The sequence below is a fragment of the Amphiura filiformis genome, chromosome 7, assembly GCF_039555335.1.
Source record: "Amphiura filiformis chromosome 7, Afil_fr2py, whole genome shotgun sequence".
Classification (NCBI taxonomy): domain Eukaryota; kingdom Metazoa; phylum Echinodermata; class Ophiuroidea; order Amphilepidida; family Amphiuridae; genus Amphiura; species Amphiura filiformis.
The window spans coordinates 16,352,679-16,375,490 of NC_092634.1; the positions used below are offsets into that span (position 1 = coordinate 16,352,679).

A 22,812-nucleotide genomic window follows, 5' to 3' on the forward strand; every position below is an offset into this window, starting at 1 on the left:
AATCTATGGTGATTTCTTGAATGACCCCTGATTGACCCCAAAATGACCTTGACATTTTTATCTTGTTTTAGTGCAGTGATGCGCTCACAATTCAAATTTCATGAACATAAGCGGCAATCTATGGTGATTTGACCCCGGATTGTCTTGGACATTCTTTATCCTTCACTCTAGGTGGTCATTCCCCCACGACATACCAAGGAGCTCTTCTGACAATCTGCTGACCTTGGATGACCTTTGACATTTTTTTTCATACCAAATTTCATGAACATGCACAACAATCTATACCTTGTGATTTTTACCTCCGATGGCCCCCAAATGACCTTGTGAATTTATTAGTCTTTTTTTTAAGTGATCGTTCACACCAAATTACATAGAATCCTGCTACTAAAAGTGGACCTCAAAATGACCTTGATATTCTTTTGAGGTGGTGTCTAATTTGCCCCCCCTTGAAAGTTACCTTCCCTCATCCCCTCTGAAAAGTCCTGGCCACACAAGAACTGTCAGGCCACATGCACAGTGCTAAGTCCCAAGGCCACTTCATCAGCTGCAAGTGGCCCTTACAACCCCGTTGAACAATCTCTAATTCGGCCCGACCCCTCTTGATAATGGTACAGTAAATAATCAGTTCACCGTTACCCGGCATAAGCCTATTTCATGAGTAGCGTAGGCCCTATTCCTTTTTTATAAGGGAAATGGTTTACCATAATTTTTTTTGTGACTATTTCTACATCATATTCTTCCAGGAAGTGGAATATGCAATGACAATGTGTGGAGAAAGGGAGGGGTTTGTGGAGGGGTAGTCACAGTACTTAGACCCAAGACTTCAGGAAATTTGTATCCACCTTCTGCTTTTCAGGGCAGCTTTTACCAGAATCATATCCTGTGGTATATTATGTGTCATAATTAAATAGGGGCAAGCCCAAGACCTTGTCAGGTACCCCTTCCCCATGATGCAATAACACACCTTTTTATGCATTTTTTACTGTATCAAATGTCCTATGGCATAATCTTATTTTCACAAACAAGGTCAGATGTGAGGGAGTGCTTGGAGACATGGATTAGCCCCAGGCTTCTTACATTCACATCCCCATTCCTCACCCACTTTCAAGGAGCACTTTTTTGCAGGTTCATAGGGAGAGTCCAAGTCAAGCTTTCATTTTCCATACTTATGTGATGGCAGTGCAAAACTTGTCATGTCACGTGTGGAAGGGGCGGAATAGGCCAATTATTAGGTATTGGATGCAAGAGACCATGAACAAAAAGAAGGAGACAACAGATTCAACTATTTCAATTTTTACTTTATACACAATGTAAAAAAGTGTTTTGTTTAATTCATTCCACATATATAACAACTGGGCTTCATTTTAAAACTAGTATAGATGAGGTGAGCATCATTGTTTATAAATGAGGGTGAGGATTGTCCTACATATATATGCTAGAACATTATTTTCAATTGCCTTCTTGTACAGTACTATATGAAAGAAGAGTGGTGGGAGTTTTAAAAGCACATGCCCTTATTGTTCTGGGCAAAATATGTGCATGCATAGTATGCATGCACATAGTTTTAGCTTTTTGCACCTCTGCCAGGCTAAGAACAATGGCTGTTGCTGACAAACTGCCCGGTCAATCGATGTCACATGTCAAATCACCTGTAGATGAGTTGACATGAGTATCATACCAAACATTTCCCCAGCAGGTTTCATTGTTTCGTCTGTCTGCCAGTATATGGGCACACATCCTATTTTGTTATGGACCTGTGCTCTTGAAATTCAACAAAGGGCAAAAATACTATAAGGTGATTTCATATGCATACATGTATATTTAAAGGCCAGTCCCTTGCCATTGTTGATAAAAAATTGATGTCACCTTATCTATACACAACACTTTAACCTTTGACTATACATAGTTATAGCCTGTTTTGCTTATCTTCTTTCTCCTGCATCACATACTGTCACATATCACATTTAGGATTTTTTAAAGATATTTGGCACAATGTACAGTGGTTATTCAAAATGTTCTACTTCCATCATCACATCTCTGTTACCTTACATGTCAGGATATTGAAATGACTAAATTACCATGGTTATATCTTCAATCTTGGCTACATAATAAAAGATATTTGAATAAAATGTCATTATTGGTGTTAAGATGTGTTGATTCAAGTGAATACAGATTTGGTACATCGGAAACAGTCTGGGAAGAAAGGCTAATTTTGATTAAAAAGGTTGCCAACATCTGAAGTGGAAATCATTAAAATAATTTAATCAATATCTCATGCTTACTGATATTAGTTTTCCTAGGCCTAGGTATTGTGTCTTTACAATAGAATCGACACGTTGTTCAGAATATTAACCCTTTTCTATAGGTTGTTGACTTTGATCAGGTGAGCACTTACTGGTTCAAGCCATATAAATTGGTTAAATCAAATCAGTTTTATGCACAGTCTTTGTATTTTGTAAGTATATAAGGTTATTAACAAACTGTTCATCTTATTTCCACATCAAGATGCATCCATTGCTTAGAATTACCCTTTCACCAAATATATTTTATTTTGTAGCCTAGATTAAAGCCTAACGATTTCTCCGTGTTACAAAATTTAAATTCCGTGTTACAAATTGGACGGCCTCCGTGATTTTCCGCTTTTCCACTATAAACACTGAAAAGTTAAAACAAACATGTTTTAAAAGTGTATTTGTCTTACCTTTTACAGTAGTATTGTCAGAATCTTGCAGCATGGGCTCTAGAATTAATGCTATAATGGATTGTTTAATGGTTGATTACTGTTAAACATCACCTTTCTTTGTTTAATTTTGCAAATCAACACAAAGTTAGACATTTTATACATTTTTTCACTATTTTGTGACATTGTCAAATTTCCGTGAGCAAACCCAATTCGTGAATTTTTCCGCTTTTCCGTATCACGGAGTAGAAATCGGGGCTTTAGCCTAGATTTGAGAGTATAATCATGGGTAATATTTATATCCTGGCATGTAAGATAACATAGATGTAATGATGGAGGTAGAATTTTTTGAATGATCCCCGTACACCAAAATTTCAAACTGCATGTAAATACTGGTAATTTCTATATGGCATTTATGACAAAATGATATTGTCAGATGGTTGTTCATTTCATTCGGTAGTTCTTCACTTCATGTGATGACAGTTCAGTTCATGTGACATTTTACAGTATATATTGTCCGATGAGAGTTCAGTTCATGTGACATTTTACAGTATATATTGTCCGATGACAGTTCAGTTCATGTGACATTTTACAATATATTGTCAGATGACAGTTCAGTTCATATGACATTTTACAATATATTATCAGCTGACAGTTCAGTTCATATAACATTTTACAATACATTGTCAGATGACAGTTCAGTTCATATGACATTTTACAGTATATATTGTCAGATGACAGTTCAGTTTATACATTTTACAGTATATTGTCAGATGACAGTTCAGTTCATACATTTTACAGTATATTGTCAGATGACAGTTCAGTTCATATGACATTTTACAATACATTGTCAGATGACAGTTCAGTTCATATGACATTTTACAGTATATATTGTCAGATGACAGTTCAGTTGATACATTTACAGTATATTGTCAGATGACAGTTCAGTTCATATGACATTTTACAATATATTGTCAGATGACAGTTCACTTCATGAAGCCTTTTTACAACATACCAAATTAACATTTGTTATATGACATTTTTATGCCCTGTACTTGGATCTGGTGGTCGGAGAAAAACATGTGTACAAAAAATGGCCTATCCACCAGACCCCTTCAATGTAAAGTCAAAAATTAGTATTCAATACATACATGTAGCATCAAATATATGTATCAAAAAAGTTTAGAAAACAATGATCAAGATGATAGAGCTATTATAATGCAGGGTTTTTTGTTATGTTTTTGAACAGACAAAAACAAAACAAAGACAAAACGAAAACACTATACACAAACATCAGACAACTCTCACACTCACCCCCACAGGGGAAGTCAACCACCCACCCCAACACAAACAAAGACAAAACAAAACAGGGGACACAAAAACACACTCAACCCAAACAAAAACATCAATCACAACACAACATACATGGTGTAATGATGTGGCCTAAAAAACAATAACAAAGAAAACAAAATATAATAGGGGTAATTCTGACCCAAGTTAGGTTGCAATAGGATTTAAACTGGTCATATGATAACGGGTTGATGGACAAGTTCACCTCAAAGGACCTTTTACCCTCAGTGTGAGAGCTCCAACAACACCAAAATATAAAGGTTCTAAAATAGTTAAAATAGTGCATGATCCAAGTTTGATTTCAGCAGTTCATACAAGACCAAATTTTAACCAAAACCCTTACATAATTGTTGACAAACAAATGGAATTGCACAAACAACACAATATTTTGGATTATTAAGTACTGTAATCTACCTAATAAATCATTTTTCAACAAATTTCCCATGTAAAAATTACACTTTGATACAAAATTGGATGGATTGAGCATGATACACAAAGATATTGGTCAAGCTGTGATGAGTTTTAAAAGATATCGCATTACGATCAAACTCACAGTGAGACCAATATCTTTGTGTATCGTGAAAGGATCCATTCGATTTTATCATTATTATGCTTTGAGAATCTGATATTTGGTCAAAATTTTCATTTTCTTGATTACATTCTGTAAAAAGTGGGGTAGCTAAATGGTTTACGGTATCTATACGCTACATGTATGGTGATCGTGGACTGCAAGCTGATGCAGAGACCTCAGTGTTCAGGTGAAATTGGTCGCCAATATCAGTTTGAGGTCTTTTAAGACTCCAGCAGGTGCCAGATATCCAGAATAATTGGTTTTTTAAAATGTGTATAAAGTATAGGATGGAAGATTCTCAAAGCATAATAATGGTCAAAATTGGACAGAAATCACTAAAAAAAAAGAAATTTTTACCCATAAATAAAGTGTATTGAATGAAGTGAGATCTATTTAAAATATCCATGTGTCATGTATTCAGCACACCAAATTTGAAGTTTATAGTACAGTTCTACTTCATCTCGTTTCAAAGAAATAGCTAGTTCAAGTGTTCTTTTTTGGGTACAAAATGACAAAAAACTACAAAAAGCATGACCATTACCACAAAAATGGATTTAGAACAAACAGGTTACAAATATGACAACATAGCAGAAAAGATTTTCCAGATTACTCTGAACATCTTGATATATGAATTGTCTATTTGAAACATCTGTCCTACAAAATTGTTAAAAAAGCACTATGGGCTGTATGACTGGAGTGTTTGTAAAACTGAGGCAAAAGTGCATGGGACGGGTACTTGGCACTTTTAGGTTGCATATATGGTACATTACATTGCAACTGTAATGCTTCCAAGTCAGCTCTTGCCAAAATATAGGTACATTTTGCATGAAAATACATGATAAAATACTGTTGTCAATTGTGACAAATATAAAATCATCCCCTGTAAAGATAGAAGGCATTGGACATAGTTAAAAATCATTGTTACAATTCTTGCCATCAAACCATACATTCATTCCAAGAACAGAGTTCTTCTCATAGTGATACAATTATTTGATACAAATATTGAAATCTTGTATTGCAGCTCTGTTAAAACTATCCATCTACATGTACTCTGCCCTCAAGAAACTCAACGGTATTCAGAAACAATTGAATACCCTGATTGCCATCATCATCAAGTGCATTGACTGTATCTTTCAGAGCAATAATATCTGCCTCACCTAAATTTAGTACAATAGATGGAACAACCACATTGTTATTGGTTTGGATTGATGGAACTGGTCCCTCTTCATCAATGTGGTGAACATCAGGATCATGCTGAAATCTCTCAGGGTTTTGGAGCATTCCTCGAACCCACATCTGTCGGGGGCACATGTGCTGGGCAGTACGAATGGGGTGGTGGTTCCACTGCAAAACAAATTCTTGAAGAGCTCTATTAATCCTTGGAGTGAATACATATCTCATTGCAAAGACATGCAGCTGGGTTGTTCCTATCAGCCATATGATGAGCTTCCATAAAGGCAAACACTTCAGCAAATATGGTACAAACACACTGCACAACATCTCTCCACAACCTTTCTATTCTTTGGTTGTGTGTTGATAATCCAGTTATAATACTACCTCTATTTAGGCCTTTGTACTCCAACATATAACGCGCCACTTCCACATTTTCTGTACCATAGTCGCAACGAACATGTTCGGGGATGCCGTACATTTCCACAGCTGCTACAAACGCTGTCAAAACATCAGAAGCACGGTTACTTGTGACACAGCGCAGATACACACATAGTCGGGAATAGCCATCGATCCCACCATGGATCACAAACCCCCACGGATCAATGAGCTTGTGGTTTCCATCGATGTGCCTGCAATTGAAACAATGGTACCAGAGTTACACATTACAACCCTTGAGTTATAAATTAGCCACCACAAAACAAAAGACCCTCCCTCCCGTCAAGTGATGATTATTCAGGTCAGGGCATGTGCATAGTACAATTTAACTGAACTTAATTTTATTATTATAACATTATCATAATAATAATGATAGAGCTGATAAATGGGATTATAACATCAAAACCTTGTTATATGGATATATTTTTGACTTCCACGCATAAGTGCCTAATCTTCTTATTCTCTGATTAACCCTAATCATGGTAATGTCCCTAATGCTTTTTGGAGAATGGGAAGAAAAGGAGAAAAGGATAAAGAGTGAAGATGAACACAGCAGATGCTTGTTTTGGTCAGGATTCAAACCCCTCACATGGCAAGCACTACTCCATATTCCAAAAAATACAGAACTAATTTTATTGGATTAAAGAAAATATTATCCTGTTTTGCCAAATGAAGCATCGCTAAATCTTAATCCGTTGGTTAGTTCTAATTGGCAATAAAAGTCAAATTTTAATAGTTTTGCAATTTGATGGAAATGTGCCAAAATCATGTTATTTAGCATGATTTCTTACATTATTGCAGTCACATTATTCAAAGACTTGGCACAAGTCTTAAGCATTTAAAATTTGGAGAATTAATTATGAGTAAATTCATAAATTTATTTACTTTTTTTTGTTAATCCTGATAATCAGTTATAAAAGATATCAGAAAAGTTTTTTTTTTTTTCAAAATTAGAATAACCTGAAATTACAAGTCTTTTATCACAGCGTAGGGAAAACACTGCAAAACACACGCTTTTTGGGCCTATTTCAAAAAAATTAGTCAAAATTAAAATTTGACTTGTAAAGGATTAGGATATACCTATGTTTCATTTGACAAAATAGGATGAGTCCCAAAACATAGTTCTGTATTTTTTTGGAACAGGGAGTAGGTCAGTGACAGGGTGACAAGACGCATACAGGTGTTTGCTGGGTCTGCCAACAAAACAGTGTGTATATACCACTTGTGATTGATTGTGTCATCGCATCATATGTGATGATTGTATATGCAGGGATGAGGGATGTACAATGTATCACATAGTATTATTATCACACAAGGTTTTGCCTGTAATAATGTAGACATTACTGCAAAATCAAAACCTTTTATCACTAGAATAAGAAGATGAGGCATTGTACTGAATACTATAAATAATACACTTGAAAACTGAAATTGGGATTTGTCAAACCAATAACTCATTTGGCTTGATTGCATCACTGTATATGAATGGAGGGTAACAAAAGACTTCAAAGTGATGGACTGAGAGTGATTTTTCAGTACTGCTGGTTAGTGCTGGTAATTACTGGTTTACCACTCATTGACATTAATAGTAGTCTGCATGCAAATAGTATGATGATGAAGATATAATGTGTGATGTTACTTCACTAGTAGGCTAGCTAGTATGTGGTGTTTTGGCTTGCTGGCCACACACAGGATAGACTGACTGAGTTACCATGCTCAAAACATTGAGTAATGAAAACTTGCAGGCCCAAACCTAAATGTATTTATTTAAATTAGCATGGAGGTGGCGATACGTTTCTAGAATGTCCCAATTAAAGATTTTCCAATACTTACAAAGCAGGTGATATTTCATTTAAAACTGATAAAACATCAAAAGGTGTCCAATAAAAAGGTTACATGTAGAAAATGAACTGCATTTTGTGATGGTATAATATAACAATATAATTTTTTCATATATTTATTCATCCTTGTAACTGTTTGCTAAGTTTCAATTCCGTATCTTAAAATCAACTTAACTTATGAGCTAAGATGACAGGGGGTGTCAAGAGTGGCCAATCATCAAAATATCGCACAACGAAAACTGAACACAAGCACTTGTTTTGAGATTTCTAGATTAGCCTACTTTTTATATTTTTCTTCTTTTTCATTGTTGAACTTATTACACAAACGAAATATACTAAAAATTAATCATTGTACACTGAAATTAAATCAGTTTTAGAGCTTCTTGGCTCTTTGGTGGTAACAAATAAGGGAAGATGGCCATTGGAGAAAAACACATTTTTGGTGAAAGCAGTTCTGCATGCTGTATCTCCTGTCATCAACATAATGAAATAAATAACATGTTGCTTGGATTTTGTTGACTTGAAATCGTTGCTGATTGTTTTTACATTTCTGACTGAACTCTGGAAATAAAACTGAACAAATGTTATTCTTTGTTTATCAGAATAAAATACAACATCTGCCATGCTATGGCTAGGCCTACTCAAGTGCCACGCCAAATGCATGGTAGCTGTGACGGTGGTATAATGAACTTCGTTTTGCATAATGTCACGTAAAGAACTTGGTTAAGAATGCTTGGAATGCTGGCTAAGTACATAGGTTGTGAAGTTCACATTCACAGAGGTACTAGTAGAGGGTACATAGATAATGTCATGAAAAGGATATTTATATTTGTTAACAATAACATAGATTATTTTCAAAAATCTACATGTAACCTTATTTGGGACACCGATATATTTCCTATTTCATTTACCGTTTTTACTCTATTGAACGCTGGAGGGAATTGCATTTTCCGAATGTGTTTATTAGAGATTATTTTTAGAAAGATAATTCCCAATAAAATCATTAGGTAAGCTTAAAAATCATGTTGAAATTACAAACTATAAACTTTATGATGACTTTCATAAACTACCAACCGCTCGTGTGTGTGCACACTGGTAAGCTTATTACACAAGATAGCATGGAAATTGCAGCATTTTTTAAACATGTATATGTACTCTGCTCTCAAGAAACTGAACAGTATTCAGAAACAATTGAAACATCTTGGTAGAAAAAAAAATGATGGGGGGCATTTAATAGAAAGGGACAATTATGTTTTCATACTTTCCAACTAAAGTTTTTATATTCTATAGCATTTTGAAGCTACATTTTAGGACAAATTTAGACATTTAAAAAAAAACCCAAACATTCACAATAGGTCTAATATTACATAACAACAGCACAATTTCGTATCTTTCTTGCTGATAATCACATAGCTTTGAATACACATGTATGGCAATCACAAGGATTTGACGACAACTGTCTATTTTTGCCGTCAAAATTGCATATTGGGGGGGGGGGGTGTCACACCCCCATACCCCCTCTCTAGTGTCGCCCCTGTTAGTATGAACATTACCTTAGAAGTAAAAATGGCCACAAATATATCAGATCCCTTCTCGGTTATGCCATCACACAGTTTAGGAATAATCCTCATCACTGGCACATTTATTACCTGCGTATTTCTTCTTCCATGTAACTTCATGCAAAGGTGTTGGTTAGATGATATTTTAGGTCTCCTTCATAAACTGCCATAATACTTGGTTAATTCAATACAAGTATCATATCAGTTCATGCAGGTTAACAGTGACTGGCATGCAATAATGAAATAGCTGAAATGTAATCATCCAATTAGTATAGAGTATTCATTATTCAAATGTCTACAGGATTTAACAGTTAGGGTGGTGAACTCTGTAGGAATGCCTATATCACATGCATATGATGACACCATCAACAGTTTGTAAATAATCATTGTATGGCATGTTCATTACTTACTATATTTCTGCTTCCAAGTTACTTTATGCACTAGTGCTAGTGGTATACTGAATATGTTGAGTACCATACTTGAAATTGTGTGGCCCCTTCATGAACTGCTAACTTCAATACAAGTATCATCAGATCATGCAGGTTACCTGCGTGGCATGCAATTGATACAGCTAAATATGCAATCATGCAATTGAATATTAATTATTCAAATGTTCAATATTTAACAAACTTTTACATACTAACCAAATATAGTTAGGGCGGGGAACTCTGTAAGAACGCCTATAGATCACACGGCGACGTCTTAATGCACGGCCAACAGGGTCGACTCTTTGTAAGCTTTTCCTTATGCGACTTCTTTGGATTTTATAACCTGTAAACAAGTGGAAAAGAAAGGACTCTCAAGTCACAAATTAAAGGGTCATAATGTGATATCTGTACAATACATGATTTCTGGCAGAGGGATTCCTATGCTGCAAAAGTATTCTGCAGGTACTACTACCGAGTACCTTAGGGCATGGTGGCTGACGTAGACCTGTACTCAACAAAGTACCAGTGTCAGACACCACATTGCCTATATATGTATAACTATATGCCAAAAAGTATCTGAACACTTGGAATTTTAAAAACTGGAATTGAAAAACTGAAATAAAAACTTATGCTTTAAAAAAAATAAAGCTTCACTGAAGAAACTGTGTTGTCTCATTGTTGCACTTGTTGGAATCTTTTTGCCATGTGTAGGCCAGTTTGTCACTTTTAAAACTGGACATTCGTCTAAATCAAATAACTTTAAGGGGGTACTACACCCTTAATAAATTTGTGTCTTTTTTTGCATTTTTCTCAAAAACTAATAACACAGTGGTAGGTCGTGTGTCTTGAGCTCGCCACCAAAAAAAGGTGGCAACGTTACATTTTACCAAAGTCGACTCAAAACAAATGATGATATCTCTGTCAAGCAAGAAGGTATTGTCATGCTTGTGGTCTCATTTTATTGCTAAATAAAATGCACTTTCAACCCTTTAAAAAGAAATACTTGAACTTTTTAATACTGACACTGTGCTTCATAGAATTCAGAATGGACAGGGTGGCGGTGGTGGGGGATGTGGTGGTGGGGGATGTGGTACACACAAATTCTATGGGATTGGTATTTTTAGTGCGTAATCTGCTTCTGTAAAGGCTGTAAACTGGATTTTGACTCTATTTAGCATCTAAAACACTCATGGCCTTACAGCTAAACAATTCTACTAATTGTTTTTAATAATTTATGATTGGTTTAGTCTAGAAAATACAAACTTTTCCATACAAAACTACCCGCTGTCATATTAAACACTGTAGTAAGTAATACAGATGTCTTCAAAATCTACAAGTTACTGTAAAATTGTAATTACTTATCCTATCATAGTCAAATTATAGATTTTCTGAAGGGAAATTTGACGAGGAATCTAAATATGGACGTGTTTTTTCTGTATTGGTTAGGTGGAAAATGTTTAGGTTCAAAATATGTTGAATTGTAAAACAATCAACATACTTTGGGACACCCAATATTCCGAGATTACCAAACAGCTGTGATTTTGGTTTCTTCCAAAGACTGTTGGCTCTCCATATCCTCTAACCAAATGAATGTTGTTTACTTCCAGTTTATTACTGTAAGTTGGTAATAAGCAATGCATTGAGTGACACATTTTTTATCAAAATCTTTTTTATTCCACCCTGTTTAACTTGCAGGTCACCCCGTATAATGAGTTGAAATGTATATATCTGAATTGCTTATGCCTTCAGCTTTCAAAAAATGTATACTTTTGCTAGTTTAGGGTTGATGATTGTCGAGATAATCTAATTAGAAACCTGGTTGGTGTAAAACTTCATAATATTTGTCATGTAACGCTAAGGGTGGCGAGTTAGGGACACACGACCGGTAACAAAAGTTATGTATATTATAGGGGAAAGGAATCCAATTACTACACTGGAATTTCAGTGACCCAAGGCAAGCGGTTTGTTATTTATGATAAAAATAAGGTACCGCTTAGGATGTACCTCGCTTCCTTTCATATACTGAACCGCTTGTCTCGAGTCACTGAAATTTCAGTGTAGTAATTGGATTCCTTGCCCCAATGATATACATAACTTTTGTTACCAGTGTGTTATTATTTTTTGAGAAAAATGCAAAAATTGTCACAAATTTACTTCATGGGTGTAGTACCCCCTTAAGTCACACTGGATTCAATTGGGTGTCATAATGTGCAGGATTAGATAGTGTATATAAATTTACCCAAATATGATTTAGTTATTTTGACTTTATTGATGTATTGCTTTGTCGCCAACTTACCAACGTCGGATCTTGCGATTTGACGATTGTTGACAATGAAAATTTTACTCCACAACAACCCTAGTACATGTAGTACATATGAATGTATCTGAATCTGTGTCACATACTTTTGCTTGTTCTCAAATTGTTTGCAATTTTCTGTGCCTGCAATAACCCTGCATTACAAAATGTATTTTGTTTTGTAACTCAGTAATGCAACCTTACCTCTTGATCTAAGGGCACCTATCATAAACGTCTCTCCAGATCTTTCGGAGATGGACAAAACTCCCTCCAATATTTCATCAAGGTGGTTGTCAGATATGCTTGAGTATCCCATATCAAGATCCTGGAATTGCGGATCACGACGTCTACGGTTTCGTATTGTTCTTGATGAAGTGCCAAACATTTTGGCGATGGCCTCCCAAGAAAAATTCAAATCCCTCAGTGATTGGAGATGTTGTGGATTTATATTCAGCCGTGGACGTCCAGGTCTTCCAGTTAATCTCGGTAAAACGAGAAGAGATGCAGAGGATTCTGGCATGCAAAAGTCACGTACTTGGAGAGATTGGATTCTGTTGCCAAAAGTATCTCTGAGAGCTAAAAATGCATAAGCATTGATTCTATAAGGTGGACAAGTTCATCAATAGAGTCAACATTGCCTTCAAATTGGATGTCACGGGCTCGAAGTGACATGACATGTATTGTCTGACAAATGTCATCAACTTGCCTGTGGTACATCTCTGCCACATTCACATCAAATGTATTTACATGATGAATTGCTGATGCAACAAATCGAGGAAGGCTGAGCCAGAAGTCTTCTTCCTCATCAGATCTACGGTCTCTTGTGCGAACAGGAGGCATAACTAAAGTAGAGCATGTACATAAGTTGGACCATATGAAATTCTATCTGTTGAGTAAAAATAAGACGGTCACAGAGTTTGAATTATTAAGAACATGTACAATGTGCATGTATCTGATAGAATTCAGGGTTGCTGATTTGTTTAAGAGCCAGTCTCCCTTATTATGTACCCAAATCAGGGGGGTTGTGATACAAAAAAAAAAAGAATTTTCTCTAAAAAATAATTTTGGTACATATTAACACCAACAACACTCATGTAAAATATGAGCGTGCACAGCGCCCTCGTTCAGCTTAAAATAATTCTTGAAATTTCACCCTCTCGAACCTTACTTGCAAATGGTAAACTTTGGAGGTGCAGTAACATCATGCGCCATCATTATCCCAACCTGCATTTTGCATTTTTTTGAAGCACCAAATGGTTACCTTACAAAAACCAAGAAAAAAAGTTGGGATCTTGATGGCGCACAAAATCAGCAAATCCAATTTTTTGATGAAAAGCGCCCTCGTGCAAACTTCAAAGCATCATAACGGGCTGCGCCATCAAGATCCCAAGGCCGAACAAGTTTGAAATTAAAGACCTCAATGGCAAGTTTCATTTTTCAGCAAAAAGTTTTTGGGATTTCGATGGCGCACGTAGTTAACAGAGGTCAAAGGTCAAAAATTCCTACTTTCGCACATTTTTACATGCCTGTATTATTGCGCGCCAACGTCACCTGACTCTCCGAATAACATTTCATCAAAGAAGAGGTAATTCTCTGCAAGTACTGAAAAAAATTAGCTTGGGATCTCTTGATCTTCATATTTTTCTGATTTTTTGAAAATGGACTTAGCCTCATTGTGGAGGTCAATAATTGCCCTATTTTCCCCTCATAATGACCTAGCACAATGTGGGCTTTTTACTGCATCACAAAAAGATGCGCCAACAAGATCCCAATTTTATTTTTCATCTTCTAGCTTCTTTGGCAACTGGTAGACAAAAAAAAAGTAACAGCTACTTGGGATCAAGTGGGGGCACTAATGTAAAAGAGGTCAAAGGTCAAGCTTTGTGCCAAAGTGACGCATATTTCCCTATGTGCAGCACAAAACTGGAACTTTGACCCGCAATAAAAATGTGCGCCAACATGATCCCATCTTTTTGGATGATTAGCTAAAGGAGCTCATGTATAACTGATAAAAAGTAAAAAAAAAAAGTGGGATCATGTGGGCGCACTTATTCAATATTTTTTTTACTAATTTGACCTTAGATGACCCATGGTGAGTGACCCCAAAATGACATTCCAAAAATTTGGTCTCTAAATGTTGATTGTACCCATAGACATACCACCTAGACCTGTAACTGCCCATCCCTAACCATGGCAGTAGGTGAAGCCACGTATCCAAGGTGATTTTGGTCGGGTGGTCGGACGCGGAGAAATAAGCGTTCATGTCTGGAACTAAAAACGCGATCGTTTGCGTGATTGCTGCGCCGTGATCGCCTGCGTCACATGCAACATGTTCTGTATACGCGAACATGTCTGCTTGTTTGCGTCCGGGTTGCAAATCCTTGTCAAAATCGTTGCTAAGCAGTGTTGACTTCACCATAAACCAAAGTTATAGGTCTAGGTTCTTGTTTGTCTGGGATTGTACCCACCAAGTTTCCTGCCCATGTGATTGTTTGTACTAATTTGACCTCAGATGACCTTGGATGACCCTGAAATGCTCTTCCAAAAATTTGGCTCTAAATGTTGACTGTACCAGTACCCACCAAATTTTATGCCCATACGTCAGTTTTTACTAATTTGACCTCAAATGACCCGTGGGTGACCCTAGTTGACCCCAAACTTACCTTCCAAAAATATGGCTCTAAATGTTGACTGTATCCACCAAGTTTCATGCCCATACGACCGTTTTTACTAATTTGACCTCATATGATCCCTGGGTGACCCCAGATGACCCCAAAATGACCTTCCAAAAATGTGGCTTTAAATGTTGAATGTAAATGTACCTGCCAAGTTTTATGGCCTCACGGCAGTTTTTGCTAATTTGACCTCAGATGACCTGAGGATGACCTCAGGTGACCTTGACCACTATCCAATACAAACTTGTTCTGCCTGGGGTCAAGATACACCACCCACCAAGTTTGAGGAATGTGCGAATGTGAGGTAAATAAGGAAAATGGGCCCCCTGACCTCAAATATCCAGAAGTCAAAATTAACATTTATATGTCCCCTAATTGAAGAAGCATTATTTAAAGGGGCATTTCGTGATCCACAGCCTCACCCCCCCCTTTTCACAAAAAAAAAAAAAAGGTGAGATTTTTACACCACTGGAAACCTCTGGCTACATAATGTTTTTGTGTACAAAATATTTCTTGCAGATTAATTCGTTTTGCAAAGATATCGTGGAATTTGAATTTCGCTCTGGTGCAGAACGAAATTACAACGCATTGTCTATGGAGCAGTGTAATACACATAATCATGCATAACTCGCAAACGCATAAAATCGGATGACGGAATCAACTGAAATTTTGGAAATAAGCTTTTTTCGTGGATATCTACTGAAAAATGTCATAAAAAGAGGATGCTAGGATCACGTAAATCCTCCTTTAATATTTGATCAGATTTTTAAAACTGAAGGTTTAAAAAAAAAGAAATCCCGACCGTCCAACCCAACTTTCCCACTTGAGGGCAACACAACAATATTTTTTTTTGGCCTTAACGCATATTTTGCGCTGAAAAGCAAATCAGGAGAAAAACTTCTGGCTGTGCTACAAATGTACTCTCTGCTAAGTTTCATCACTGTAACTCGTACAGATCTCCAGATTATCTGTGCGCAAGGTTATTTTCCTCCACACAAACAGGTGAACGGAGGGGAACCAAACAGGCTGAGGCGAAGAGTATGCGATAATGTGTCCTTAGACTAGTTGCTATCTCATTCATTCATTATTCATAATTTATTTATCATAAGAAATTTATCAATAGAAATCATACAGCTAGTGCTCAAAGCAGCCCCTTGGCCTTGTTTTGTCGTATTTTTCAATGAAAATGATCTTAAAAGTGCTTGAACATATGTACAACGTAATTAAGTTATATGACATTGACATTTGTATTGAATCCGTTGTTCATTAATACACGCTATATAACAGCGCGCATGATTGGTTGAGAGCCGGGCATAAACAGCCCGGATGTCCGATCGTCGGGTAGGAAAAATGAAGGAAAATCATGAATTTTAATAATGTTACTTGTAATTTTTTGTTATTATTTTGATGAAATAAGAGTCACAAAATGTTTCATGACTAAACGGTTGTTTATATGCCCTCGGACCGCTTGCGACCCCTCTGGCATAAGGCTATTGAAACTTGATGTTGAGTTTAGCGTCCCATTTTTTTCAGCTCATAATGAGGCAACTATTTCATTATTTTCAAGGTTTCATTATCAGCGGTCTTTTACCAATGCTTATGCGCGTTTGTTCATTCTAATTGGGTATCGCCAGTTGCAATATAATGCCACAAACATAAACATTTATATATAGTATAATTATCTTGCTTTTTGTTTTTCAAGTTTTAAGACAAACTAAATGTATTCCGAAATATACCATGCCAGTCTTCTTCACTCCAATTTGTACTAACCTCTCCATATATACATTTGAGGATGGGGAAATGGAGGGGGGGGGGGGTTGACTCATTAAATACAAAAATGGCCAATTCCATGCCAAAAGTGCCTTTGTAATGTCCGTAACAAAATTTTGGAACATTATTGCTCAAAACAGGAGCATTTATTTCAAACTTACTAATCATGCCTCCATAGATTGATGTCACACCTACTTCAAGATAGTAGAGAAAAAAATCTAAGGAGCACCTTGACAGTTTTTTTTTCATCATGAAAAACGTTACGGACGTTACATTTGAGATAAAATGTAACATCCGTAACACTAAATCAACAGTGTAGGACGATACAGGAGTATTAATTTCAAACTTGCTTTTCATGTTTACATAGAATGGAGTCAGGGCATGCTCAATGTAGTTAACAGAAAAAAATTAAACACAGAACTGAATGGAGATTTAAGGATATGTACCATCTGTCAAAAAGGCAGGCACTTTCGCGTAACGTCCGTAACGCTCGTTTCTAATTTCTGTAGAGCTAAGAAAGCCAAAACAAAATTGCTTCATAATAATGAACATTAGAGTGTGTACTAGTACTAGTAGTAGCATACTAAGCAATAAAGTGTTGTCCTAACAGCAAACATGTGTGCGATTCACTTAAAAGTTGCAAGTTGCATGTACATCTGTAACGTCCGTAATGGTGGAATTGGCCAAATAACAATCATGCAGAACATTATGAAATCAATTTTGGCACCAATTTGTCAAAACTAGGTCTTTCCTAGTTAAATTATTTACAACATCAACAATGTCCATCTGGTAAAAACATTTTGGCTAGGCTAGGTTGATTTTTCTTCTAGTCTACCCTGGTATCCCAAAGGTATAATTGAAATAATTGGATAGAGCAAGGGTCAAAAACCTGTATATTTTTAATGCTAAAATATTAAGATGGATTCATCTAATAGTTCTCAAGGCTTTCTATAGTTTTTAAAAATTTTGCAGAACAAATTTTCTTTCTGGTTTAGTAGTAGTAATTTGCAAAATAATGAATTATTTTCAGATTTTACATCTCAAAGCGGCACAAAATTCATAACGCAGGCGGTGGACGCTATAAAACTCAGAATCAAGTTTCAAGTGCCTATAAACAACCGTTTAGTCATGAAAATATATGAATGAACCCCTAAATATATTCTGCTTGCCAGTTTGTTGAAGGCAGTCCACTGTAATTTGTGTGGACCGGCACTGGCTAAATGTACATTTTCATTCCCCACCGACACAGTATCGTACATCGCATGATTGACACCCATATGATAAAGGACACAAGGTCAAGTTCCTCACTACAGTACATCACATGACTATATTATGCTCATGCAATGCATATTTGCATATGAATGCATGATATATGCATGTCATACATAAATCAAATCCATCCATGGGTTCCTACATACATTCTGAGAGCCGGTGTCGTGAGTCGTGACACACAACACGTCCATTCGATGGATGTCATGCAAAATTGCAATGCATGGTGCTTGACCCACAATTTTGGCCTGACTGATAACATTAACAGAAAACTACAAATTTACACTTTGTATTGAGTTGTAGTCGTATATAGACTATAGTCCGAACTCCGAATAATATGTAGTCCGAATAATCAGTCCAATAATTTCCGAAATGATCGGGTACTCACCATAAATGATTAAAGATGTGGATTCATGAATCCAATGCAAAATTTATGCATTCAGTACTACTTCACATACTTGACATACCCGGCATCAATGCATCGCATGCATAATCATCACATCCAATCACCAATCAATGCATACTATACAATGCATCATGCTCATGGATACTTGTCTTGAGTTGAGTAAGCTTAAAAATATGAATTAAAATAATGTCAACAACAGTGCGCACAGAATGGAAATTTTATCAATTATACAAAAAAAAAATGCAATTAACTCGGTAGATCAACCATCGCTATTAATAAACAATGAACGCCAACATGTAAAAATAGTAGTAGTCTAAAGCAGAAATTATAAAATGTTCGATGTTTGTTTACGTTGTGAATATGTCATGAATGTTGCACTGGTTCGGTGTTAGGAAAGGGCTATTCGATATAAATATGGAACTGGGACGTGACAATGGGGAACGATACTATTATTCTATTTTCCTGAACACGTTTGCAGTGATAACAATTTTTTTCGATTTAATATCATTCAAATTAGCATAAAACTAAGAATTTTTAGGGTTTGCGTAAGTTAGAGTGTAATACAATTTGAAAAATAACGTTTTCCCCTAAGTATATAACGGTAATCGCCCAACTCTGTTCAACATGCATTTTGCTCACCCCTAGTATGGGCCGTTCGCCAAACGCACATGTTTTCCGATTTTGATCACGTGAATATTGGTATGATCACGTGAATCTTGACGCACTGGTGGCACTTCTTGACTTCAAATGTCATGATTTTTTATTCACGCCTCAATTGCGTATTGATAAGTTTGGCGGAATAAGTCTTGAAATTATGCAAACATTTCATGGGAAAATACAAGTTCTTCAATAAATAGCAAACACCTTGATTTATTTTTTGAAGTCTTGATTAGATTTCGTAACTCTTGATGTGAAAAGTACGTATGTTGACAATATTGCCGGGTCTTGATGCTAAATCCTCATAATCTTGATATATTTTAAGTACCCTTGAATATTTTCCGTTTTAGCACACAATACATATCCACATATTTTGAATGTTATGTAAAAGTAAAAACGGTTTCTAGGGCTAAAGCTCCTCTCGTTCAAATTTGAAATGAGCTGCTTATTCATCCATTTCTTTGTAATCACTGGACCGAATCAAATGCAATTTGCACTGATATGTTGGGAATAGATTGGGCTTCATGATCCTTTTGTAAAATATGCGATGTGATCGCTAAAATATTAGTGCAGAACTAATCTGACCTTTTCAATTAGTATTTGGTGTGCCTATCTCTGGCCTATAATATACTAGATAAGGCATTGATTTCATACAATGGAAGTAAGACAAATTTGGTAAAAATATCCTGAGACGCAATAGAGCAGAACAATTACAAAATATATAAATTTAGGCATATCGTTCGTATCTCGTCATGATATTTACAATATCACTATTAGACAGGAATAAATGTTCTTTTACGGACAACATGATTTGGTTTAAGGGAAGGTTTCCACCAAAAGCACTTTTTTTCTTATTAAACATGCTAGACACTTCATGGTTTCAAGGACACTTCGGTTAAATAAAAGCAAAAAAATACCTAATTTGCATATCTTGGAATTTTAGGTGTCGGATTTCAAAAGAGTCCAGGTACACAACAAAGCATGTTAGAAACCTAATTCTTTTTTTTTTAATGAAAGACAACAGGCAAACTTAAAAAAATGTTGAATAAGCGAGAGTGATCAGGACCAGGAGTGATATGTTATGCACTTGTAAGGAATTCGGCCTAATTTAACCCTTTACAATTTAAACTATTTATAAATTAAAATGCTGAGACAGGGCCAGAAAAAGCACTGTAAGCCTTGCCTAACAGGCTTGCATAGACTACGGCTACATATAAGACTAATTTCGAGAAATATATTTTTTAGCGAAGTCTGGTGATAATCCTACAAGCCTGGCACACAAGGCCAATGAAGGCTCGAGGCTATGGTAGCCGTGCTTCGGGGAAATATGTTTTCAGTTAAGCATGGTCTTACGACCTCGCGTTAGCCTTGAGGCTAAACAAGCCAACTGCTAAGCCACCCGTCGAGAAACTCGCCCTTAGACTTCAATACAAGATGTAAGTTTAATTTTTCATGAAAAATTATTTATAAAAGTTGACTCTTTACAATGATAATTTTAAGATATTTCAGACAGTTATATCACAATTATACTTTCAATTATATAATTATTCAAGCAAACGCCATTCGTTTGGTTGGAGGCATACATCTAGCAGAAGGCCGAGTGGAGATATTCCATAATAACGAATGGGGTACAGTATGTGGTGACGCATGGACGATTGAAGACGCTATGGTAGTATGTCGTCAACTTGGATTCCGTAGTGAAGGGGCCAACGATTATGATTATGCTTGGTTTGGAGAAGGTATTGGAGCTATCTTCCTTGACGATGTTTCATGTATTGGCAATGAGAATGTCTTAGGTGAATGTCCGCATCGTGGATGGGAAAAACATGATTGCTCTCATTCTTTAGATGCTGGAGTGTCGTGTGGTAAGTAGAATTATCAACTCTTTCTTCTATAAAAGCTTATTAAGGCGTGTCGGAACCATCATGCCATATTTTTCCAGATTTTACTTGAATAATACAGTTTATTTCACAGATCTTATAGGAAACGGTAACGGAAGCCACTGAACACATTTATATTACCATATGTATTGCAGTTATTGAGTTAATATGACAAATAATAGACCGAAGGTTTTCGCTATTTCCCAGGAAAAATCATGCAAAAAAACCACTACAATGAGCATCATTATCTCAATAATTTGAGCACAAACACCGGAAGCTCAGGTGCCGCCCCGACTCGCATTAAGTTCACTAGCAAATAACCTATTTCAGTTCAGTTTCTAACTTAGGCTCATTAAACGAGTCTTATGCTGCTAGATAAAAGACCAATTCAGGGGGAGGAGGAGTTTGCAGGGACAATACGATATTATAGGTGAGAATGTGGACTTTAACACTAACATGACTATAGTATGATTTCGCTTCCATTTTGAGTTGACATATTTCGGTTGAAAAATGCATGAAAACTGTTGAAAACTGTTATTTGTTTTTTCTGAGCTCAGGATTTGTTTATGGAAATAAACCTAGAATGTTTCTTTTTATTCTTTAGAACAAGATATTCGCCTCTTCGGAGGCCATTCTTATAACGAAGGTCGTGTCGAAATGTTTCACAATGGTGGATGGACTCCACTTTGTGATGCCTCGTGGGGTGAAAAAGAAAGCGTGGTAGTATGTCGGCAACTTGGATTCCCCATTGATGGCGCCAAAGCTCAGATAGGAGCAGGATTTGGACATGACCGGGAAAATAGTTTACGCAATGATGTTTCATGTAATGGCACTGAAAGCACGTTACAGCAGTGTGCTCATGTAGGATGGGAAGAACATATCTGCAATCAAAGTCAACTGATTGGAGTCATTTGTGGCAAGTAGTTCCTTGGATGATTTTCTTGTTCGTATCTAAACCTCAAAGTTTGAATGTAAAATATTTATCATTTGAAGCAAAGTAAAGAGAAATAGAAAAAAAGGAGAAAAAGAAAACGAAGATGATGATGACTTTTAATATTTGTGTGAGCTTTTGGAGATGGATGCATGTGAAATGGACTCTGAAGCAATTAATTAGTGATGGATAATTTCATAATTTGACTGGACTAATAGTGGTCGTAGCATTAGTCTCTTTAATACCATTGGAAGGGGTCATACATGTTTTTTTCTATAATCAATAGGGGCACAGCGACAACGCCTGGTAAATACAGGGAGGGAAACTAAATCAATACACGTGTATCTGCTATGCACGATTTGATATTCAGACGATAAATCTTTGGATACCGGGGTAGAAAATGATGAATATCCCCCGTAATGTTTGCTTTCTAAAGAAGCTAATTGTAAGGCTTGCACTTGCATATATGTGTTGAAAGAACATGATAGTCGTTAGCGTGCGTATTGACAAACAAACAACCGTTTACAGGTCAATGGTTATAATAATGTCAAATTAGGAATATCAAGATTAAGACTAAGAGAAATTATGATTGTTTATTCAAGGATTAATACCTATTGTTGCATAGTGTCATAATACAAAGAAAAGTTACATAGGATCTGGCCTAGCCCGGTCATATCTTGCTTCATTATACAAATGGCGACAAGAAGCAAGCCGATTCGTCATAGATGTAACAGGATTAAGTACCATAGCGATAGGTGAATACAATTTAGTGTATCGACCAACACCATTAGCGCCAATCTGGCTTGAAACGTATGGGGCCGGGACAACCTATCGAATTTGTTAAAAAGTGACTGATAAAGAACAAAATGTGGGTCATTTTGCCGAAAGGTGAGA

General features: G+C 36.2%; 2 protein-coding genes across 2 annotated transcripts in view; both read right to left on the reverse strand.

The window, feature by feature from the left end:
* LOC140157676 (uncharacterized) overlaps positions 1-22,812 on the reverse strand; it is a 296,536-nt gene that overhangs the window by 45,419 nt on the left and 228,305 nt on the right. The window lies entirely within an intron of this gene.
* Positions 5,974-18,789, reverse strand: LOC140156475 (uncharacterized). The gene is made up of 4 exons (XM_072179419.1): positions 18,433-18,789; positions 12,535-13,216; positions 10,251-10,377; positions 5,974-6,403 (listed from the first exon to the last, which is right to left on the reverse strand). Exons 2-4 carry the CDS (start codon positions 12,848-12,850, stop codon positions 5,974-5,976), a joined length of 873 nt encoding a protein of 290 aa, XP_072035520.1. The 5' UTR covers positions 12,851-13,216; positions 18,433-18,789.

Excerpts from the sequence above, each read along its gene's own strand:
- LOC140156475 (XM_072179419.1), bottom strand. The coding sequence starts at position 12,850 with ATGCCAGAATCCTCTGCATCTCTTCTCGTTTTACCGAGATTAACTGGA. Across the intron at positions 10,378-12,534 it reads AGGTGCCCTTAGATCAAGAG|GTTATAAAATCCAAAGAAGT; the intron begins GTAAGGTTGCAT and ends ACTTGTTTACAG. Across the intron at positions 6,404-10,250 it reads CCCCGCCCTAACTATATTTG|GCACATCGATGGAAACCACA; the intron begins GTTAGTATGTAA and ends TTTCAATTGCAG.